The 20,948-nt window shown below is 52.3% G+C and overlaps 1 protein-coding gene across 3 annotated transcripts in view; it reads left to right on the forward strand.

Annotated features, from left to right (window-relative positions):
- The window catches only part of Triobp (TRIO and F-actin binding protein), a 49,691-nt gene extending 29,074 nt beyond the window's left edge, over window positions 1-20,617 (forward strand). For 2 of the 3 annotated variants that reach the window (XM_090328668.1, XM_090328672.1), the window contains 12 exons: window positions 1,061-1,129; window positions 1,254-1,343; window positions 1,545-1,654; window positions 3,547-4,069; window positions 5,815-5,925; window positions 12,906-13,053; window positions 14,644-14,746; window positions 14,973-15,132; window positions 15,217-15,327; window positions 16,533-16,619; window positions 18,195-18,358; window positions 20,055-20,617. In XM_090328668.1, coding sequence (XP_090184794.1) covers window positions 1,061-1,129; window positions 1,254-1,343; window positions 1,545-1,654; window positions 3,547-4,069; window positions 5,815-5,925; window positions 12,906-13,053; window positions 14,644-14,746; window positions 14,973-15,132; window positions 15,217-15,327; window positions 16,533-16,619; window positions 18,195-18,356 — 1,674 coding nt within the window. In that variant the 3' untranslated portion in view covers window positions 18,357-18,358; window positions 20,055-20,617. Of the gene's footprint in view, window positions 1-1,060; window positions 1,130-1,253; window positions 1,344-1,544; window positions 1,655-3,546; window positions 4,070-5,814; window positions 5,926-6,088; window positions 6,538-12,905; window positions 13,054-14,643; window positions 14,747-14,972; window positions 15,133-15,216; window positions 15,328-16,532; window positions 16,620-18,194; window positions 18,359-20,054 lie in introns of those variants that run through there. The other variant, XM_090328673.1, reaches the window with a different exon arrangement.
- The last annotated feature ends 331 nt before the right edge of the window (window positions 20,618-20,948 follow it).

Consider the following 20,948-nt stretch of genomic DNA (forward strand, 5'->3'; position numbering starts at 1 on the left):
AGTCCCAGTACTGACATACACAAGAAAAGCAGGCATGGAAGGTCTATGAAATGATTTGCCTCAGTTGGCTGAAGTTTCTGTAGGATACTCAGTCCGCTCAGAGAGGGCCACCTGGGGCCCACTGCTGTGCCAAGTGCTGTGTGACAGACATGGGGGTAGAAACTTGTAGCACCCCTGGAAGGCTGAGGGGCTTTGTAGTCCGACTGCCCAGGTCTGAGTACCAAAGCTCAGAGAGGCAGATACACTTGCCAACAATTTCCAAGAGAACAAGTACAACTCTCAAGGGAACTGTTGGATCTTGGTTCTTGGGTGCTGAAACCCTTACATTTCTCAGGGGAGGCAGCTGGAAAGAAATAGTATCATCCTTGCCTACTGGAAACCTTCCCATGTCCTAGAGGAAAGGAAACTAAGTACTTAAAACAGCAAATACCTTAGATGACTTGGTGGTGTAGGGGACTCCCGGGAGGTGACATGAAGTGACCCTGGCAGTGGTTAGCCCTGGGATTGCATTCCCAGAGGTAGGCTGGGGTAGGACATCAGGCAGTGTACTGTCCCTGCCCAACCTCATCAGGAGCTGAAAAGCAAGCACTGCAGAGACCTGACTCCTGCATCAGGGACGGGCAGGTTATGTTTTCCCAGCATGCCCAGAGACTCCCACCTTGCCTAGCACTCAGTCTATGCCCTGGGCCTTTCCGGTCCTTTCTGGGAGATCTTTGTTCTTGACCACAGTGGCAATCCAGGGGGCAAATGGGAAAACAAGAAAAAAATTTGGGAGGTTCTGGCCCCACCTACGCTCTGACTTGCCAGGCAAGTGGCCTTGCACAGGTCACACCCCCTCCCTGGTCTGCCTGCAAAGCCTTTTGTCTTAGGGGGGGTCTAGGAGCCAAATCAGAGGACTGGGTGTGGCTGTGGAGAAGCCAACCTGGCTCACAGCTGCCCCCTGGAGGCTCAGAGGGGAACTGCAGGGCTCACTGACCCTTAGCTGCCCAGGATGGCAGAATCACCCGCCTGCCAGGCCCCCTCCCTCCCTCTACCATTCCTTCCCTCCTCTCCTTCACAGTGGAAGAAACACTGGTTTGTGCTGACGGATTCAAGCCTCAAGTATTACAGAGACTCCACTGCAGAGGAGGTGAGGCCCTGTCCCTGACCGGTACTCATGGGCTCCTGGAAGGGGCTGGGGCTACAGGCTGGCTGGATGTCAGCAGAGCAGTCCTCCAGGGCTCACATGGACCCTGTGGGCCTCTCTGCTCTAGGCAGATGAGCTGGACGGCGAGATCGACCTGCGCTCTTGCACGGACGTCACAGAGTATGCTGTACAGCGAAACTATGGCTTCCAGATCCATGTGAGGCTGCAGGGGTGCAGTGGGACGGGGAGGGGAGGGGAGGGGAGAGGAAGGCTGAAAGCTCATAACTCACTCATTACCCAGATACCCGTCATCCATCAGAACCTGGGCAGGCTCCTAGCTTCTGGGAAGCAAGTCCCCCCCCCCCCCCAATCCAGTTGGAAGGCCACATGGTGACCTGCCCACGGGGTACACTTGCAGACCAAGGACAATGTCTACACCTTGTCGGCCATGACCTCGGGCATCCGGCGGAACTGGATCGAGGCTCTGAGGAAGACCGTGCGACCCACTTCAGCCCCAGATGTCACCAAGTATGGGCTGGGCTTGGGCATTGGGGAGAAACTTCCTCCCTCATCCCCAAGTGGGGTTCTGGGAACTCACCTGAGGTACACCCGGTGTCTGTACCTTTCTGGTACACCAGCCTCCTGGGCATTCACATTAAAATACATAGAGGACGTGAGACTTGACCTTCACGTCCCTCCCCCTTCCCTCCTTTTTTAATTGGAAAAAGTTGTATCTGTAAGTCTAGGATCTTCTGTCTTTGTGCCATGGGGTTGTGCCTAAGTGTCTACTAAGCAGTCTGGCTTCGGTGCTCTCCTCCAGGTTGGGAGGCTGTCCCTTCATTGTTGCCATCGTGATAGGTGAGGGAAGTTTGTTACCTATGACTGAGCCCTCTGGGGACATTAAGCCACACCTGTGTGTTTGGCCTTGGGCCACTGGCTTTTTTTTTTTGCCAGTCCTGGGCTTGAGCTCAGGGCCTGAGCACTGTCCTTGGACTTTCTCAAGGCTAGAGCTCTACCACTTGAGCCTCAGCACCACTCCTGGCTTTTTTTTTCTATGTATGTGGTACTGAGGAATTGAACCCGGGTCTTCGTGCATGCTAGGCAAGCACTCTACCATAGGCCAAACTCCCAGTCCCTGGCCACTGGCGTTTTATGTGTATGTGCTGGTACTGGGGCCTGAACTCAGGGCCTAGGCACTGTCCCTTAGGTTTTTCACTCAAGGCTGCCTAGCACTCTGCCACTTGAGCCACAGATCCATTCCTGGTATTTTGGTTAACTGGCAATAGAGTCTCAAGCTTTTTTGTCCAGGTTGGTTTCAAACTGCAGTCCTTCAGATCTTACCTTTCTGAGTAGCTAGGCTTGTAGACGTGAGCCACTGGTATTCAGCTATTTCATGCGTTTATCTATTTTATTTTATTTTATTCTTGTGTTCATCCTGGGGCTTGAACTTGGGGCCTGGGCGCTGTGTCTGAGATTTTTGTTTCGTTTTGTTTCTCGGAGCTAGTGTTGTACCATTTGAGCCATAGTTCCACTTCCAGCTTTTTGGTGGTTAATTGGAAAGAGAACGTCACAAACTTTTTTGCCCAGTCTGGTTTTGAACTGTAATCCTCCAGGTCTCAGCCTCCTGAATAGCTAGATTACAGGCCCGAGTCTCTGGTGGCCAGTTGTTATTTCTTTCTTTCTTTCTTTCTTTCTTTCTTTTGTTTTGGCCAGTCTTGGGCCTTAAACTCAGGGCCTGAGCACTGTCCTTGGGCTTTCTCAAGGCTAGAGCTCTACTACTTGACACACAGCACCACTTCCAGCTTTTTCCAATGTATACAGTACCGAGGAATTGAACCTGGGTCTTCGTGCATGGTAGGCAAGCACTCTACCACTAGGCCAAACTCCCAGCCCTATTTCCTGTTTTTAATAGCACTTACAAAGGGCCTCCTGGGAGCTTTGCACACAGTGGCTCACATCCATCCACATGAGGAATTAAGTCAGCCAGGCCTCTCCATAAAGTCCCCCACCTCAGTCCCACCAGACTGTGAGATGCCTCTTTGAGGGATCTACTAACTTCTTTGCAAAATGGGGAAAGGTACTAACAAGGGGACCCTCGCTGGCCCTTCCTCTTGGAGATGGACACTCAAGGGGACTTCTCTGGGGCAGCGCTCCCCGGGCTGGGAGGAGGGGTGAGGAAGGGGGAGGAAGTGGCCATGGAGAGACGGGAAGGAGGCAGGGGAGGGGCAGCGATGTGTGATGGCACCTGTTTGGGGTCAACTGTAGAGCTGGCCCTCCCTGGGGTTCAAGAGCTGCTCAGATCAAAAACGGAGGGCTGGGCTGCTCCTCTGGGGGCACCGGGCACCTGGGGGTCCCTCCGAAGGGGCTCCTGTGTGCCAGTGGGCAAGGTCCCACCTGACATGGCTCTGCTGGTGCCCTAGGCTCTCGGACTGCAACAAGGAAAACACGCTGCACAGCTACGGGCTCCAGAAGGGCTCCCCAAAGGTGGGAGAGCAGCGGGCTGGCTCCGAGGTCAGCCGGGGCAGCTCTCGCAGGGCGGATGGGCCGCGGCAGTCCCTGGACTATGTGGAACTCTCCCCACTGACCCAGAGCTCCCCGCAGCGAGCCCGCACCCTAGCCCGCACCCCCGACCGCCCTGCCAAGCAGGAGGAGCTGGAGCGGGACCTGGCCCAGCGCTCCGAGGAGCGGCGCAAGTGGTTTGAAGCCACGGACAGCGGGGCCCCAGAGACACCCACTGGGGAGGGGCCACGTCGGGGCCTGGGTGCCCCCCTGACTGAGGACCAGCAGAGCCGGCTTAGCGAGGAGATTGAGAAGAAGTGGCAGGAGCTGGAGAAGCTGCCCCTGAGGGAGAGCAAGCGGGTACCACTCACCGCTCTGCTCAACCAGAGCCACAGCGAGCGCCACACGCCCTCGAGGGACAACCACGAGGCCCTGGAGAAGGAGGTGGGCCCCTTGCCCCCCCCCTCAGGCTTGCTCCAGACCTTGAACCCAGGTCCTGGTGTATGTCTTTTGTTTTTTTGGTGCCAGTTCTGGACCTTGAACTCAAGGCCTAGGTGCGGTCCCTGAGCTGCTTTTGCTCAAGGGTAGCACTCTACCACTTGAACCACAGCACCACTACCAGCTTTTTCCTATGTATGTGGTACCAAGGAATCAAACCTGGGTCTTCATGAATGCTAGGCAAGCACTCTACCAGTAAGCCAAACTCTGGCTTTTTTGGTAATTTATTAGAGCTAGGAGTCTCATGGGCTTTTCTGCCTGGGATGGTTTTGAACCGTTATCCTTAGATCTCAGCCTCCTGAGCAGCTAGAATTATAGGCGTGAGCCACTGGCTCCCAGCTTATCCTTGAGCTTTTGAGCTCAAGTCTAGTGCTCTATACCACTTGAGTCACAGCTCCACTTCTGGCTTTTTTGGTGCATAATTGGAGGTAAGAGTCTCATAGACTTTCCTGCCCAACCTGGCTTTGAACTATGATCCACAGATCTCAGCTTCTAAGTAGCTAGGATTACAGGTGTGGACTGCCAGTACCCTGCCCTGGCATTTGTCTTACACACCCACAGTGATGGGGAGCTCACTCCCTGTCTGCTTGCGGTTCCAGTTTTCAGGCCCCTTGGTCAGAAACGTTTGTTCCTAGAGCCTGCTGTTGTTTTCTGCTGTTTTCTTAGTTGTGCTCTTAACACAGGAATGGGAAATGGGAAGGGAAGGGAGACCATTGGTTGCTCATCTTTTACATCCCAAGCTTTGTCCAGAGCCTCTTATATCCCTTGACATGAGCCATGTTCACATTCTCTCCCAGGAACCAGCCACACCACGGCTTTGTACCCCTCTTTCTCTTGTGCCAGACCTGGAGCTTGAACTCAGTCTGGGCACTGTCTCTTAAACATTTTCTCAAGGCTGGTCCCTCAATCTCTGTCTCTCTCTGTCTCTCTGTCTCTCTGTCTCTGTCTCTCTCTCTCTGTCTCCCTCCCTCCCTCCCTCTCTCTCTCTCTCTCTCTCTCTCTCTGTCTCCCTCCCTCCCTCCCTCTCTCACTTCCTCTCTCTTTCTCTCTCTCTCTCTCTCTCTCTCTGTCTGTCTCCCTCCCTCCCTCCCTCCCTCCCTCCCTCCCTCTCTCTCTCTGTCTCTCTCTCTGTCTCTCTGTCTCTCTGTCTCTCTCTCTGTCTCTCTCTCTCTCTCTCTCTGTCTCCCTCCCTCCTCCCCCCCCCGTCTCTCTCTCTGTGGTAGGGCTTGAACTCTGGGGCTAGGTGTTGTCCCTGAGCTCTTCAGCTTAAGGCTACCACCTTGAGCCATAGCACCACTTCTGTTTTTCTGGTGGTTAATTGGAGGTAAGAGTCTCGTGGCTTTGAACCATGATCCTCAGATCTCAGCCTCCTGGATAGCTAGGGTTCTAGGTGTAAGCTGTGGCACCCAGTCCCCCTTATCTCTCGAGCAGCATTTCTACTTCTAGCTTTTTTTGGTGGTGGGGGGGGTTCATTCGAGATTAGAGTCTCATGGACTTGCCTGTCCTGGCTGGCTTCAAACCCTGATCCTCAGGTCTCAACCTCCTGCATGGCAAGGACAATAACCATGACCACCAAATGCTCAGCTCCAGCCCCTCTGAGTGCCTCAGGAAAGCTGGGCTTGTGACCCTGTGAAGCTGGACAGCTATGGGCTGCTCCCTACTATGGCTGACCCGGGCTTCTGCTATGCTAGGTGCAGTCTCTCCGTGCGCAGCTGGAAGCATGGCGTCTCCGGGGGGAAGCCCCACAGAGTGCACCCAGACCCCAGGAGGATGGCCGCACACCGCCAGGCTATATCTCTCAGGTGAGGCTGAGGCGAGTTCTCTGGGGCAGGGAGGGGTGGGGGGTTGGGGGGGGCGCAGATTTGTGGTTGCTGTGTTGTCAGAAAACAATATTTGGCCACCCTCCCTTGTGTGCTAGAACTCGTGTGAGCTGTTTGACACACACCCTCTCACTCTCCCCCTCAGCTGGTGGGCGTGATCACAGTGCCTATTTTACAGACCAGGCCCCTGGGTGCTGAGGGCTCACATGACACACCCGAGAGCACCCAGCCTGCAGGCATCAGAGGTGGGATTTGAACCTGGGGTTGGCTGACTGCAGAGCCTGTGTGTGAGTCCCCGTGTGACATTGTGCAGTGTCACGGCGGGGATGGGGGATGGGGGAGAGACTGGGAAGTTGTTCCCTGACACACAGAGAGCCTGCCCAGGGGCGCCCAGCAGCTCTGCAGGACATGGGAGCCTTTAGTGGCCCTCGGGAGTGAACTCTGCCTAGGACAGCGCCTTTCAAGTCGGGGTCCACTTTGTCCCCTGGGGACAGCTGCTGTGTGTGGAAACAATTCTGGTTGTCACAAATGGGGCACTTGGTCTTCCAGAAAAAAAAAAATATGATGTGTGTGTGTGTGTGTGTGTGTGCATCTGTCTGTCTGTCTATGTGCGTGTGCCCACATGTACACGCTGGTCCTGGAATGTGCATGCCTGTGTGCATACATATTTGTTTTAAATTTTACCAAGTAACAGTTTAGTATATAATTGATAAACTTAAAATATATTGTATTATTACTATGAATACAGCCAGTAAATTTTCCTCACAATGTCTTTGGGATTTCCTGTTCTAATGTGAATATGAATTGCAATTGTTATTTATGCTAATGAGTAAGATTCTGAGAAGACACATATGGAAACTACTGAGTTAATATTGTGAGTGATCTCTTTGCTCAATCGGAAATCTTTTTTTTTTCTTCTTTATCTTTGTTGTTTTTTGTCATTCTTGGGGCTTGAACTCAGGGCCTGAGCTTTTCTGCTCAAGATTATCATTCTACCACTTTGAACCACAGTGACACTTCTGGTTTTCTTTAATTAGAGATACGAGTCTCTTAGACTTCCCTGCTCTGACTGGCTTTGAACCATGATCCTCATATCTTACCTCCTGAGTAGCTAGGATTACAGTCCTGAGCCACCAGCATCCAGCCTTGGGTCACTTTTTTATTGGCTATTTCAGAGCATTCTGTTATTTCTGGGGGCTGGAGGTGGGGCTCAATTGGTCAGTGAATGAAAGCATTTAAGTTCTGATCCTAGACAAAAAAAAATATAGATAGATAGCTATCTCTCTCTGTCTCTCTCTTTCTCCCTATCTGGGTGCAATGGCTCATGCCTAAAATCCTTGCTACTCAGGAGGCTGAGATCTGAGGATCAAGGTTCAAAGCCAGCCTGGGCACAATAGGACCTCTAATTAACCTCTAGAAAATGGGAAGTGGAGCTTGGCTCAAGGGTAGTGTGGTAGCCTTGAGCTGAAGAGCTCAGAGACATCACCCAGGCAGAGTTCAAGCGCCATGACTCACTATATATATATATATATATATATATATATATATATATATATAATATATTTCTATAGTTTCTATTTTTCTGTGTACATTCTCATGACTATTGATGTGACACTTTTAACTGTAAGAGCATTCTCATCACCTGCTTAATTCTAGACAATCCATAAGTCAATAAACCCAAGTTTCTTGGTTCCCATGGTATAAGCTCCCATCATGGCTGACGTCCAGCTACCTGTGTGATGTCCCTGAGCCGGGCTGGGGTAGAGTCTGCTTCCCTTGGCCGTCCAGGAAACCACCTCAGGGACATGCGGAATAATAAAATGCAATGAATAATCAGGGAATGATATACTTTGACTACCTACTTAACTACCTTTATTTGTAACATAACTAATTTTAGGTTTAGAAAACAGCCTTGCTTAGCAGCCAGGTGACAGAATCACAAATAATTTGACCGTTGTCTGTGTTCTATGGTACACTGTTGCCCAAAGGAGAAAAGAATGTTGGGATCCCAGATGCTGGGCTGCGGGAGCCTTCTAGACCTCTCCTCAGGTGTGGGGCGGTCCCCTCGAGGGGGCTCTCAGGAAAGCATTGGTGGTGTGTGTGCTGGGGCGGGGGTGGGCAGTGGCTGTGGCTGGAGGTGGAAGCCAGGTTTGTACCCACTGTGGATCCTCCAGGAACAAGTCTGGTGCCACATTCACAAAGTGGTGCTGGACAGTAGGGCTCTGGAGAGGGGAAGGCCCAGGCCTGAAGAGCTGGGGCGAGGCTGGGGAAGAATGGGTTCATAGGGCCCTAGGACTTGACGGTGGCAGAGGAGGAGCTGATAGGAAAAGCTGGGAGATGAGGCCAGCCTGGGGTTCCTGGGCTTGGGGAGTGGAGGAGGGGCCTCGGTTGGATGAGGCTTCCCAGGTTGGCTGAGCCCATAACAGAGCCCGGGGTCCCTGAACCAACCTGAGCACCTCTGAGGCCCTGCCCGGGCTCCTGGGGACCTGGGAAGGTCTGGGGGCATCTCTCTCCAGGTGGGCCCTCACCTGTGATCAGGGCAGCTCCATCGTCATGTTACTACGAAAACCAGCTTTCAACTGGGAAAAGCTTTCTGCCACTACAATGAAACAAAAAATAATCCCGTGGCTGGGCACCCACACCTATAATCCTACTCAGGAGGCTGAGATCTGAGGATCAAGCTTCAAAGCCAGCCCGGCGCAAAAAGGACCTGACTCTTACCTCCAATTAACGACTCAAAAATGCAAAGTGGGGCTTGGCTCAAGGGTAGGGCCGTAGCCTTGAGCTGAAGAGCTCAGGGACAAAGCCCCAGCCGGCCCAGGGGTAAGGCGCTAGCCTTGAACTAAAACGCATAGGGACAGCAACCAGGCTGAGTTCAAGCCCCACGACCCCGCCCCCCAAACACACATACACACACAATAATAATAATAATAATAATAATAATAATAATAATAATAATCCTGTGTTAGCCTGGTGCCAGTGGCTCATGCCTGTAATCCTAGCTATTTAAGAAGTTGACATTTGAGGATTATGGTTTGAAGCTAGCCCAGGCAGGAAAAGGCTGGGAGACTCGTATTTCCAATTAACAACTAAAATGCCAGAGTGGAGCTGTGGCTCAAGTGGCAGAACACCATCCTTGAGTGAAAAAGCCAAGGAATAGTACCCAGGCGCTGAGTTCAAGTCCCAGTGCCAACACACACACACACACACACACACACACACACACACGCAGACTCCTTTGGCTTCTTAACTTAGAGGTAGGGAAACTGAGACCAGAAGAAGGGTGAGCTTTGAGTTCTAGGGAGAACTAGTCCCGGGTGCTCCACTAGGGGCTCCAAAGACCTTAGCACGGTGCCAGGGGCAGGGAGAGCAGGTAGGATTGGGGCATGGGGGGTGGGAGAAGGAAATCAAATACAGCTTGAAGACTGGGATCAGAGCAGCTGAGAGGAAGAATGGAGCCATGAGACCTCTCAACCCAGGAAGAGGCAGCTGCAGGTTCTCTGGCCTGGTAGTTTAGGCTCTGAGGGCCACTCCCACAGGCTGGGGCATCTGCACTGAGTGGGGCCCCCTCACAGGTCTGGGGACATTGATCAGGTACCCTTGAAAGACCATGAGGCACTGAGTGGGTGATACAAGGCTGGGGGGCACTGAGTGGGGCCCCTTGCAGAGCTTGGGGGGCCTTTTGCCACAATACACCTGTGGGGGTGATTCTGGGGCTTCTCACGCTGGGATTTAAGCACCGCCTTGGGCAGAAGGGACCTGGTGGGGGAACTTCATTTCTTCATCTCGTGTGAGAGGTGCAGCCAATATCAGGACACCTCTCCGCTTGGAAGGTAGGTCGGGAAGGTAGGTCAGAAGCAGCGCCCAGCCCAGGAGCCCTCTCCATGGGCTGGATGCCCTCCTGCCATCCCCCATACCCCGTCAACTACTGTGTCTGCCTATCTGCCAACCTAGTCCTTTAAGGACACAGGCTTCCCATTTCTCCCCCCCTCCCTCTCTCTCTGTCTTTCTTCTTTCCTTTTTCTTTTTTGTTGGGTGTTGTCCCTGAGCTCTTCAGCTCAAGGCTACCACCCTACCCCTTGAGCCACAGCACCACTTCCAGTTTTCTAGAGGTCAGTTGGAGATAAGGGTCTCACAGACTTTAGTGCCCAGTCCGGCTTTGAACTATGATCCTTAGATTTCAGCCTCCTGAGTAGTTAAGATTACAGGCCTGAGCCACCACGCCAACTTTTCTTGCTTGCTTGCTTGCTTGCTTTTTTTTTTTTTAGATTTCTTTTTTTTATTGTAATTAATAAAAGGGTTACATGATATTTGCCAGATAGAAGGTGCATTAATTCACATACATTGATACCCTTTAGCATTTTTTTTTTTTTTGCCAGTCCTTGGAACTGAACTCGGGGCATGAGCACTGTCCTTGGGCTTTCCTCTAGGCTCGTGCTCTACCACATGAGCCACAGCACCACTTCCGGCTTTTCTATGTATGTGGTACTGAGGAATCAAACCTGGGTCTTCTTGCATGCTAGGCAAGCACTCTACCACTTGGCTAAACTTCTGCCCCCCCCTTTTTTCTTTGATTGGTCATGGGACTTGAACTCTGGGCCGGGGTATTGTTCCTGAGCTGTTCAGCTCAAGGCTAATGCTGTACCACTTGAGTCACAGTGCTATTTCTGGTCTTCTGGTGCTTAATTGGATATGAGTCTCACGGATTTTCTTCCCGGGCTGACTTTGAACTGTGATTCTCAGATCTCAGCCTCCTGAACAGCTAGGATTATAGGCGTGAGTCACCAGCGCCCAGCTCAGGCTTCCAATTTTATTCTAATTGATTAATTAATTCATTTTGTTGGTCATGGGACTTGAACTCTGGGCATGGGCGTTGTCCCGAGCTCTTCAGCTCAAGGCTATCATCCTACCCCTTGAGCCACAGCGCCACTTCCCAGGCTTCTAATTTTAAAGTACATTATTTATTTATATTTGTTTTTATTTTTGTGCCTGTTCTGAGGCTTGAACTCAGGGCCTGGGCTCTGTCTCTGCATGGTTTTGCTCAAGGCTAGTGCTACCACTTGAGTCATAATTTTACTTCTGGCTGTTAGCTGGTTAATTGGAGGTAAGAGTTTCAGGGACTTAGGCTGGCTTTGAACTGCAATCCTCAGATCTGCACCTGTGCCAGCTCCCAATGGCACACATTGCTATTTCTCATCTTGCCCTTTTTTTTTTTTTTTTTTAGAAATCCACCACAGTCTGGCCAGGCTAACATGGAGACGTGGTTCCTTCTGTACTTAGCCTTCTCCCAAGCTGCAAAGGCAAAGCCCAGCCTTTGTCACATGGTGTCACTCTGACCCGCCTCCTCTCCTTTGAAATCTTTCCCTGCTCAGGGGCTGGGCAGCCTAGGACAGCCTTGCACCACTAGGGTCAGCTGAGGAGCAGTCTGAGTTCTTGTTGCGTGGAAGGTGACATAGTCAGAGGTGCCAGGAGAAAGACCATGGTGCCTTTGGGGGCGGTTACTCTCTCCCACCCTAGCAGGTGTTAGCCATGCTGTAATTGCACACACTAGAATGCACAGTGTGGCTTGTTTTGCTCTCGTGAGTGGGCGCAAGTTGTGTGTACTGTTGGGCGCCCATTATCCTCTCTATCTTCCTTACCTCTTTTCACAGAAGTCTACCCAGACCTTGCTGCCTGTTGTTTTGTTTTAGGCAGGTTCTTCTTTTTTTAATCTTTGATTAGTTGTACAAAGGAGTTGCCGTTTAACACAGCCGTTTATGAATGCAGCGCGTTTTGATCAGTGCCATCGCTTTCACCCCGTCTTCCGCTTCTCTGCTTTGGGACAGTACCTAGGGTCCTTTGTGGGGCTCAGTCCATCACTGATCTAAGGATTCCCTGGGTAGATGTTTAGATTGTTTTCAGTTCTCACCTGTTTTCTGCCAACCTTGCCATAGCAAACAGCCCCATTTTTTTTTTTTTGCCAGTCCTGGGGCATGAATTCAGGGCCTGAGCACTGTCCTTGGGCTTTCTCAAGGCTAGCGTTCTACCACACCAGCCACAGCCCCACTTCTGGCATTTGTCTATGTATGTGGTACCAAGGAATCAAACCCCAGTCTTCCTGCATTGCTAGACAAGCACTCTTACCAGTAGGCCAAACTCCCAGCCCCAAACAGCCTCATTTTTGAGTCTTCATTCACACACCACTTGCCGTGTTATGGGCTAGGAGTCCTAGGAATAGACTGCTAGGTCAAAGGGAAGATGGTTAAAATGTCAACTGGGTATGGTAGCACATGCCTATAATCCCAGAATGAACTGTCCATAATGAGACTCTGTTCACTATGTGAGTGGTAATTGTGCTGCCACTGCCCCCATGCTGCCCATGGCAGCAGCGAGTACTCAGCCGTGGGCATTGTCAGTGTCATGCATACCTGTACCACTTATCTCCAAAGTCCTGTTGTACAGTAAGTCGTCAGCCTCAGCGCATTCGCTGAGTACTTGCCACGTCACACCTGAATTCCAGGCGTCAGCCAAGCAGAGCCTTGGAAGTAGGGGAGAGGCTGCCCAGAGACAGAGCTGGAAGAAACCATTCAGCTGAGCTAGGTCGGCCTGGAAAGGCATATTCTGGGCCGGGTGGGATAGAATGAGCTAAAGCTCAGACGTATGAACAAGCACAGAATTGGTTTATATGAAGGTGTTCGGTGGTGAAGGGCTTGGCAGGGATCGGGCGATAAGAGCCCACAGTGGGAGCTGGCACTGGCCGTGCAGGAAGGAGTGAGAGGAACTCACTGGATGGTCAGAAGCAGGGGAGCGGTGGGGAAAGTTGTAAATGCAGAGGCTGGTATGGCAGCAGGGGCAGGAGCAGGCTGGGGGGTGCGGGTCTAGCTGGCAAGCCTGGTCCTGGAAGGTCTGCCCACAGCCTCTCCCCTTGCAGGGGGGGGGGGTCAGTGGGGCAGCCCCATGACCTCCTGGCCTTTGGCCTACAGGAGGCATGCGAGCGCAGCCTGGCGGCGATGGAGACCTCGCACCAGCAGGTGATGGAGCAACTGCAGCGCCACCACGAGCGAGAGCTGCAACGGCTGCAACAGGAGAAGGAATGGCTGCTGGAAGAGGAGACAGCCGCCACGGCCTCCGGTGAGGACCCCATCCCAGACTGAGGTTCCCCTGACTGCACTGACGGGGGGGGGGGTCCAGGAAGAGGAAGGGAGCCAGGCACCAGCAGCTCACGCCTGTGATCCTAGCAGCTCGGGAGGCTGAGATCTAAAGTTGGAGTTTTGAAGCCAGCCTACATAGGAAAGTCGGTGACTCTTATAATTAACCACCAAAAAGCCAGAAGTAGAGCTGTGGCTCAAGTGGTAGAGCACCAGCCTGGAGCAAAAAGTCAAGGGTATAAGACCTTAAGTTCAAGCCCTGGAACCAGCACCAAGTAAAAAAAGAAGAAGGGGTGGAAGTGGGGGGGGCAAGGTCAAGTGGGCTTAGAAGCCCCCGAACTGGTTTCTGGTCCTTCTAGAAAAGGAGAGACGGATGTAGTAAGAGATCACCCATCTCACAGGCCCCACCGAGAAATGGGGTGGGGGAAGGGGGGAGCCTTTCCCTGTGCCCTGCACATTTCTCACGGGAATGCTTCCCTTGGTGCCTCCACTGCACAGATGAAGCCAGGCCTCGGGTTAGTGACACCACCCCAAGGTGGCACTGCTGGCGCTGGAGCCCAGAGCACCTTGGGTACAGAGTGGTGCCCTGTAAATAACGTGCTCTCCCAGTCAGATGCAGGAAATGTGTGTAACAGACAACTCCTCTCCCTCACTTGGCCCTTCACACACCTGCATGGCCCCTGGCACGCCCTGTGCATCCTGGGTGGAAAGCGTGAAAGAGGTCTTGGGAACAGAGCCTGCTTCCTGCTTAGGCCCTTCTGAACTTTAGGGAGGTCATTCTGCCCCGGCCAGATCCTGGCCTAGATCACCCCGTAACACAGCACAAAGGTTTCCATAGTGAACTTGGAAATCCTACACACGGAGAAGAACAGCACGCCAGCAGCCTGTTGTTCCTTCCCTCAGGGAAGGGTGAGGAGAACTCTGTGTGCATTGTCTGGGTTTGGAGTTGTGGAGAAAACCACAGAGTAGGATTTAATCCTTACAACAACCTCGAGTGGTGTGAAAAAAAAAATTGTCTGTTTTGGGGAAGCTCCCAGTTTGAGAAATAGCGTCGGCAGGAGCTAACATTCATGCCTTTCCTCTGCCAAGCCTGCTTCGAAATGCCCTACATCCATCTGTAGTCATCCCTGAAAAATGGAATTGTGGGCCTCCTACTTCGCAAAGGTGGCCTGAGGTATGGAGGGATTCAGTCACCTGCACAGGTCACTTAGGTCTGACTGTAGAGCCTAAGCCCTGGGCAGGGTTGATGGGTCTTGTTTGAAGGTCCTCCAGCCTCCACAGAACCAATAACTAGAGGTGCCATGGGACACCAGAGGGCCCTGAAAGTGTCCTCCGAGGAGGACCATCTGGCAGGGTTGTTCTTCCATTCTGGGGCCAAAGGGGTTGAGTAAGTTAGCCCCAAACTACTCGGTTCAGCACACCACCTAGATTGCTCTGGGCCCCTCCTGTAGTCTGGTGCCCTCTGCACACTGCTTTCTGACTGTATCTACCTGTGTGTCTGGAGTCTGAAGGGAGGCACAGCTTGGTGGCTCTGACACCTCCCCAACTTCTCCGCCTTTCTGCCTCCTCCCAGCCATTGAAGCCATGAAGAAGGCCTACCAGGAGGAGCTGAACAGGGAGCTGAGCAAAACACGGAGTCTCCAGCAGGGTCCAGATGGCCTCCGGAAGCAGCATCAGTAAGAGGGCAGTGGGGCCTGAGGACTTGGCTAGGTTTGCCTGTAAGCCAGGGCCTGCTGCTCACCTGGGTGCTTGAGAACTGAGGACTTGGTGTTGAGGCCGTGGGCACTGGACACGTGTTGGGTTTAGTGTTCTGGAGCGCAGGGGCTGCCTTCCAACCCACAGTGGGCTGACTGGCTCAGGCCAGCAGTGACAAGAGCCCTCTGTCCCTTGTCCCCTGGGCAGATCAGACGTAGAGGCTTTGAAGCGGGAGCTGCAGGTGCTGTCCGAACGCTACTCTCAAAAGTGCCTGGAGATCGGCGCCCTGACGCGGCAGGCGGAGGAGCGGGAGCACACCCTGCAGCGCTGCCAGCAGGAGGGCCAGGAGCTGCTACGCCACAACCAGGTGAGGCCAGCCCCCGGCGGGGTGGTGGAATGGAGATGGACCAGGTGGGACCACGTCCCCGACCTAACCACCCGCCCTCCCCAGGAGCTGCACACCCGCCTGTCAGAGGAGATCGACAGGCTGCGTAGCTTCATTGCCTCCCAGGGCTCAGGCAACAGCTGTGGGCGCAATGAGCGGAGCTCCTGTGAGCTGGAGGTGAGGGAGGCCCCCTTCTCTGACCCCCCATACCTGGCTGCTCCCCAGCTACCATCACCTGCCTGCAAGAGGGATCCTGGGAGGCCACTCCACAGAGGCAGTAGCTCCTAGAGGAAGTGTGTGGTTCCAGCTTTACCCCAGCATTTGATTGATCTTACTTATTTTAGTATTATTAATTACGGTACGAGTTTAGGGCTTGAACTCAGGGGCTCGGCTCTGTCCCTTATTTATTTATTTATTTATTTGCTTGTTTGTTTGTTTGTTTTCACTCAAGCTGAACTTCTGCCCTTTGAGACCCAATTCCACTTGTGGATTTTGGCTGGGAATGTGGCTTAGTGGTAGAATGCTTGCCTAGCATGCATGAAGCCCTGGGTTTGTTTCCTCAGTAACACATATACAGAAAAGGCTAAAAGTAGAGCTGTGGCTCCAGTGGTAGAATGCTAGCCTTGAGCAAAAAGAAGCACAGAGATAGTGCCCAGGCCCTGAGTTCAAACTCCAGGATGGGGGGCGGGGAGAGAGAGTCAGACAGACAGACAGACAGACAGACAGACAGAGACAGAGACAGAAACACCTCAAGGACTTTCCTGACTATCTTTGAACCAGGATCCTCAGATCTCAGGCTCTTGAGTAGGTAGGATTACAAATCTGAGGCTCCAGTGCCTGGTTTTGATTTACTTTATTTATTATCTGTGTCTGGAACTTCTGTACATCTTTTGCTCTCATCTTCCAGTAGTTCTAGGAGTTTCACAGTTACTGTCCCTGCTGGACAGATGAGAAATCAGATCCAGGGGGTCCTAGGCCTTCCCAGAAGTCACCCAGCTCCCTGCTGTGGGAAGCAGGTTTGCACCAGGCAGTCAGCTCCAATCTAAGCCTTTAGACTGGGCCTATCCCCCACAGTCCAGTCTGTCTCACAGTTACACAGTCCCTCAGACTGGAGGGTCAGTGGTCTGCCATAGTCACATAGCTTTCAGTCAGTCAAGGGAGGGCTACAGCCCAGCCTCCTTTCCACCTGTGGCCCCTAGCTGGGCCTACAACTAAGGTGACCATAACAGTTGCAACCCCAGCTTTATGGGGGAGGTGGGTCCCCAGGATGGAATAATAGGGATCTTGGTGCAGGTCGGCAATTTCCTCTAGGGTCTGGGACTCAGGAAGGGACCTGGCTGCAGGGCTGTGGCCTTGGGTCAGCCTGGTTCCTGAACCCACAGGTGCTGTTGCGGGTGAAGGAGAATGAGCTTCAGTACCTGAAGAAGGAGGTACAGTGCCTCCGGGATGAGCTGCAGGTGATGCAAAAGGTAGGGAGGACCAGTGGGGCGTGGGGAGGGGGCACACAGCGACTCAGACCACCTGGATGCGTCAGGGAGGTGTTCTGGCACCTCTTTGCTTCATCCTTCTTGAGCCCTCCTGGTGCCGCCCTTGACCCATTACAGACATGGAAGAAGGACCAAGAAAGGCAAAGTGACTGCTCAAGGCCACACTTGTTCTTTTTTAAATTCAGCATTATTATATTTACTTATCACTGCTCATCCATGTGGGGGTTTGTTGCATTATAGTGGGGGTACTGAAGCAAAGCGTCTCATTTGCTAGTCAAGTGCTCTATTGCTTATGTCATGCCCCTAATCCATTCATTCATTCATTCATTCATTCATTCATTTTTGCCAGTCATGGGGCTTGAGCTCAGGGCCTGAATTCTGTCCTTGGACTTTTCTCAAGGCTAGAGTTCTACCACTTGAGCCACAGCACCACTTCCAGCTTTTTTCTATGTATGTGGTACTAAGGAATCAAACCCAAGCCTTCATGCATGCTAGGCAAGCACTCTACCAGTAGGCCAAACTCCCAGCCCTATTTATTTATTTATTTTTAGTTTTTGTTGGTTGTAGGGCTTGACTCGGCCTGGGCTCTGTCCCTGAGCTTTTCAGCTCAAGGCTACCACTCTACCACTTGAACTGCAGCAACACTTCCCATTTTCTGGTGGTTAATTGGAGATAAGAGTTCACTGACTTTTGTGCCTAAGCTGGCTTTGAACTGTGATTCTCATATCTCAGCCTCCTAAGTAGCTAGGAATACAGGTGTGAGCTTTACTTATTTATTTTGCCAGTCCTGGGCTTGAGCTCGGGGCCTGAGCACTGTCCTTGGGTTTTCTCAAGGTTAGAGCTCTACCACTTGAACCACAGTACCACCTCAGCTTTTTCTATGTATGTGGTATCAACCAATCAAACCCAGGTCTTCATGCATGCTAGGCAAGCACTCTATCACTAGGCCAAACTCCTGGCCCCTTATTTATTTTTTTTAATTTTAATTTTTTTTAAATTTTGTGCTGGTCCTAGGTCTTGTATTCTTATTTGCCTTTTTACTCAAGACTGGTGCTCTACCACTTGAGCTATAGTTCTACTTCCAGCTTTTTGCTGGCTAATTGGAGATAAGAGTTTCTCCAGATTTATCTGAATTGACTGACTGGTTTCAACCCTTGATCTTCCAGTCTCAGCCTCCTGAGTAGCTAGGATTGCTTGTGTGAGCCACCAGCTTCTGCTTTATTTTGTTTTAGAGATAGGGTCTCACTTTTATTCCCAAGGCTGGCTTTGAACCTTTGACCCTTCTGTGTTCATCTCCCGAATAACTAGGATTATAGGTGTATGTCACTACACCTGACTTATTTATTATTGAGCACTTTCTACCTGCCAGGTCTCATGCTAGGAGCTGGGAAGGCCAGTTCCACTCAGGTCTGGTTTGCATGGCTGCCCTATCCTTGCGCTAGCCCTGGAGGCTTTCACTGCAGCTCCCTGCACTGCCAGCATGGAACAGAGAGGTCATGTGCCAAGGGGTGGGTCCAGTAGGGGGCTGCGACACTCATGGCCCACCTTCCATCCCAGGACAAGCGCTTCACATCAGGCAAGTACCAGGATGTGTACGTAGAGCTGAACCACATCAAGACGCGGTCAGAGCGGGAGATTGAGCAGCTGAAGGAGCACCTGCGCCTCGCGATGGCAGCCCTGCAGGAGAAGGAAGCCATTCGCAACAGCCTGGCCGAGTAGAGGTGGATGCCCTGGTGCTGCAGGACGGGCAGGGACAGTGGAGTGAGGCCCAAACCTGCTGGGGGGAAGTGGACAGTACCCAGCCTGACTAACTGGCCCCTTGAGCTAGCAGTCCCTTTCCTGCCTCTGTTTCCCCATCTGCAACTGGGACCATGACACCAAGCGTGCACAGAGATCTGGTGGTAGTCAGACACAGGCCAGGGGCTGGGCAGTCACTTAGCCAGTGTCACAGGTAAGGGGTGAGGCTGGCATAGAGACTGGTATGGCCTGCCCCTCCTCTGTGTCAAACTGCACAGGCGCTCAGTCCCCCTTGTCTCCTGTGTGTCATACCAGGGATCAAGTGCAGGTCCTCACACGTGCTAGGCTAGAGCTCCACCACCAAGCTGTGCCCCAACCCTTGCAGTTTCATTGTGTATCGGAGACAGGATCTCCCTAACTTTACTGGGGTCTTGAACTCACCATCCTTCTGCTTTGCCTCCAGAATAGCTGGGCTCACAGGCATGGCCACTGTACCTTGCTTCCTTACAGCTGTCCTTGTGATCTACCCCAACTCCTGCCTGACCAATGTCCACTTCTCTCTTTCCTTTTTTTTTTTTTTGCCAGTCCTGGGCTTGAGCTCAGGGCCTGAGCACTGTCCTTGGACTTTCTCAAGGCTAGAGCTTTACCACTTGAGCCTCAGCACCACTTCCGGCTTTTTTCTATGTATGTGGTACCGAGGAATCGAACCCGGGTCTTCATGCATGCTAGGCAAACACTTTAACCACTAGGCCAAAGTCCTAGCCCTCTCTTTCCTTTTTTTAAAACCATTCCTAGCACTTGAACCCTGGGCCAAAGCACTGTCCATAAGCTATTTTTGCTCAAGGCTAGCACTCTATCACTTGAGCCACAGTGCTACTTCCGACTTTTTCTATGATTAATTGGAGATAAGGGTCTCTTAGACTTCCCTGCCTGGGCTGGCTTCGAACCATGATCATCAGATCTCAGCCTCCCAAACAGCTGGGATTATAGGCATAAGCCACTGGTGCCTGGCATTTTCCTTTTTTCTTTTCTCCCTCTCCCTCTCCCTCTGTCATGGGACTTGAATTCTGGGCCTGGGTGCTGTCCCTGAGCTCTTCAGCTCAAGGCTACTGCCCTACCCCTTGACCCACAGTGCTACTTCCGGTTTTCTAGTAGTTAATTGGAGATAGGAGTCTCATGGACTTTAGTGCCCAGGCTGGCTTTGATCCATGATCCTCAGACCTCAGCCTCCTGAGTAGCTAGGATTACAGGCATGAGCCACTGTGTCTGACTTTCCCACCCCAATCTTACTATTTTTTTTGTGCTTGGACCTTGAAGTCAGGGCCTGGGTGCTACCCCTGAGCTTTTGTGTGCAAGGCTAGTGCTCTACCACTTGAGCCACAGCTTTACTTCCAGCTGGCTAATCGAAGATAAGAGTCTTACAAACTTTCTTGCCCAGGCTGGCTTTGAAACACAATGGTCAGATCGTAGCCTCCTGAGTGGCTAGTCTTATAGGTGAGATTATAGTATCTATCTGGCACAAGAGGGTCCTCTTTGTGACAAGTCTATACTTCGTAAGACTCGTGAGAGGGAGGCGCTGGCAGAGCCAGGCTGTTTTTGAGAAGAGCTGAGAGTCTTGTAGGAGTGTGGAAGTCCCTCCTCACCCCGTGCCTCACCTCAGCACCTGTCCTTGCCTTCCAGGTCCTCGGAGTCCAGCCCAGCTGCAGACCTTTCAGCCTAGGGGACCAGTTGTCAGCTCTCCTGATGGATAGAAGTCAGAAGCCAAGCTTTCTTCCCACCCCGTGGGAGGCACGTGCACACACACAAGCATGTACGCATGTGCATACATGCACACACATGCACATACACACTGCGTATCTGAGCGCGCCCCTCGCACTGGGTCTCACCTTGCACCTTCAGGATTTTTTATGTGAAGAGATTTTTATAGAGATTTTTTTCTTCTTTTTTTTCCTAAAATACTTTCTACTTTTAAAGAAAAGCAATTACTGGTGGAATCTGCCTCCCCTCCCGAGCTTCATCTTGGCCCTGAGGGTCCCTGGAGATCCTGGCAATGGCCAAGGTGGGTTGATGGGGGGGGGGTCCTGGGTGGGTGGCCCATACATTGGGATGGGGACAGAGTGAGCCAGCAGCTGTCCCCACCCCCGCCCCTCTGAGGAGTTCTGGCCATGGAGCCGCTCGCTGACCCATGAAGACACGTCCTCTGCTCCACAAGCTCTCTTAACTTAATAAAACCTTCCAGCAGCTTCAGTGTCCTGGGTGGCAAGGCACACTGGGACGTGAGGACCTCTCTCCAGCACCCCGCCCTTCCTAAAGCTTGGGTGTGGGCTTCTGAGCGTGGGGCTGACAATCCAGTTCCTCCACATGAGAAAAACTGTGATGCGTGTGTGGGGTGTGCAGGCTTGGGGCGGGGTGTGCAGGCGCCCCACAGCAGCATCTGTGACAGCCAGGGACCGCCCCACCCACCCAAACCTGCTCTGTCAGATCTGCACTCAAGCCTGGTACCTCGTCCATCATGGCTTCTCACCATCTGAGCAGCCCTGCAGTTGTGGCAAGGGCTGGAGCTAAGGTTGCCCT

The sequence above is a fragment of the Megascapheus bottae genome, chromosome 2 (genome assembly GCF_031878675.1).
Source record: "Megascapheus bottae isolate mThoBot1 chromosome 2, mThoBot2.hap1, whole genome shotgun sequence".
Taxonomy (NCBI): Eukaryota; Metazoa; Chordata; class Mammalia; order Rodentia; family Geomyidae; genus Megascapheus; species Megascapheus bottae.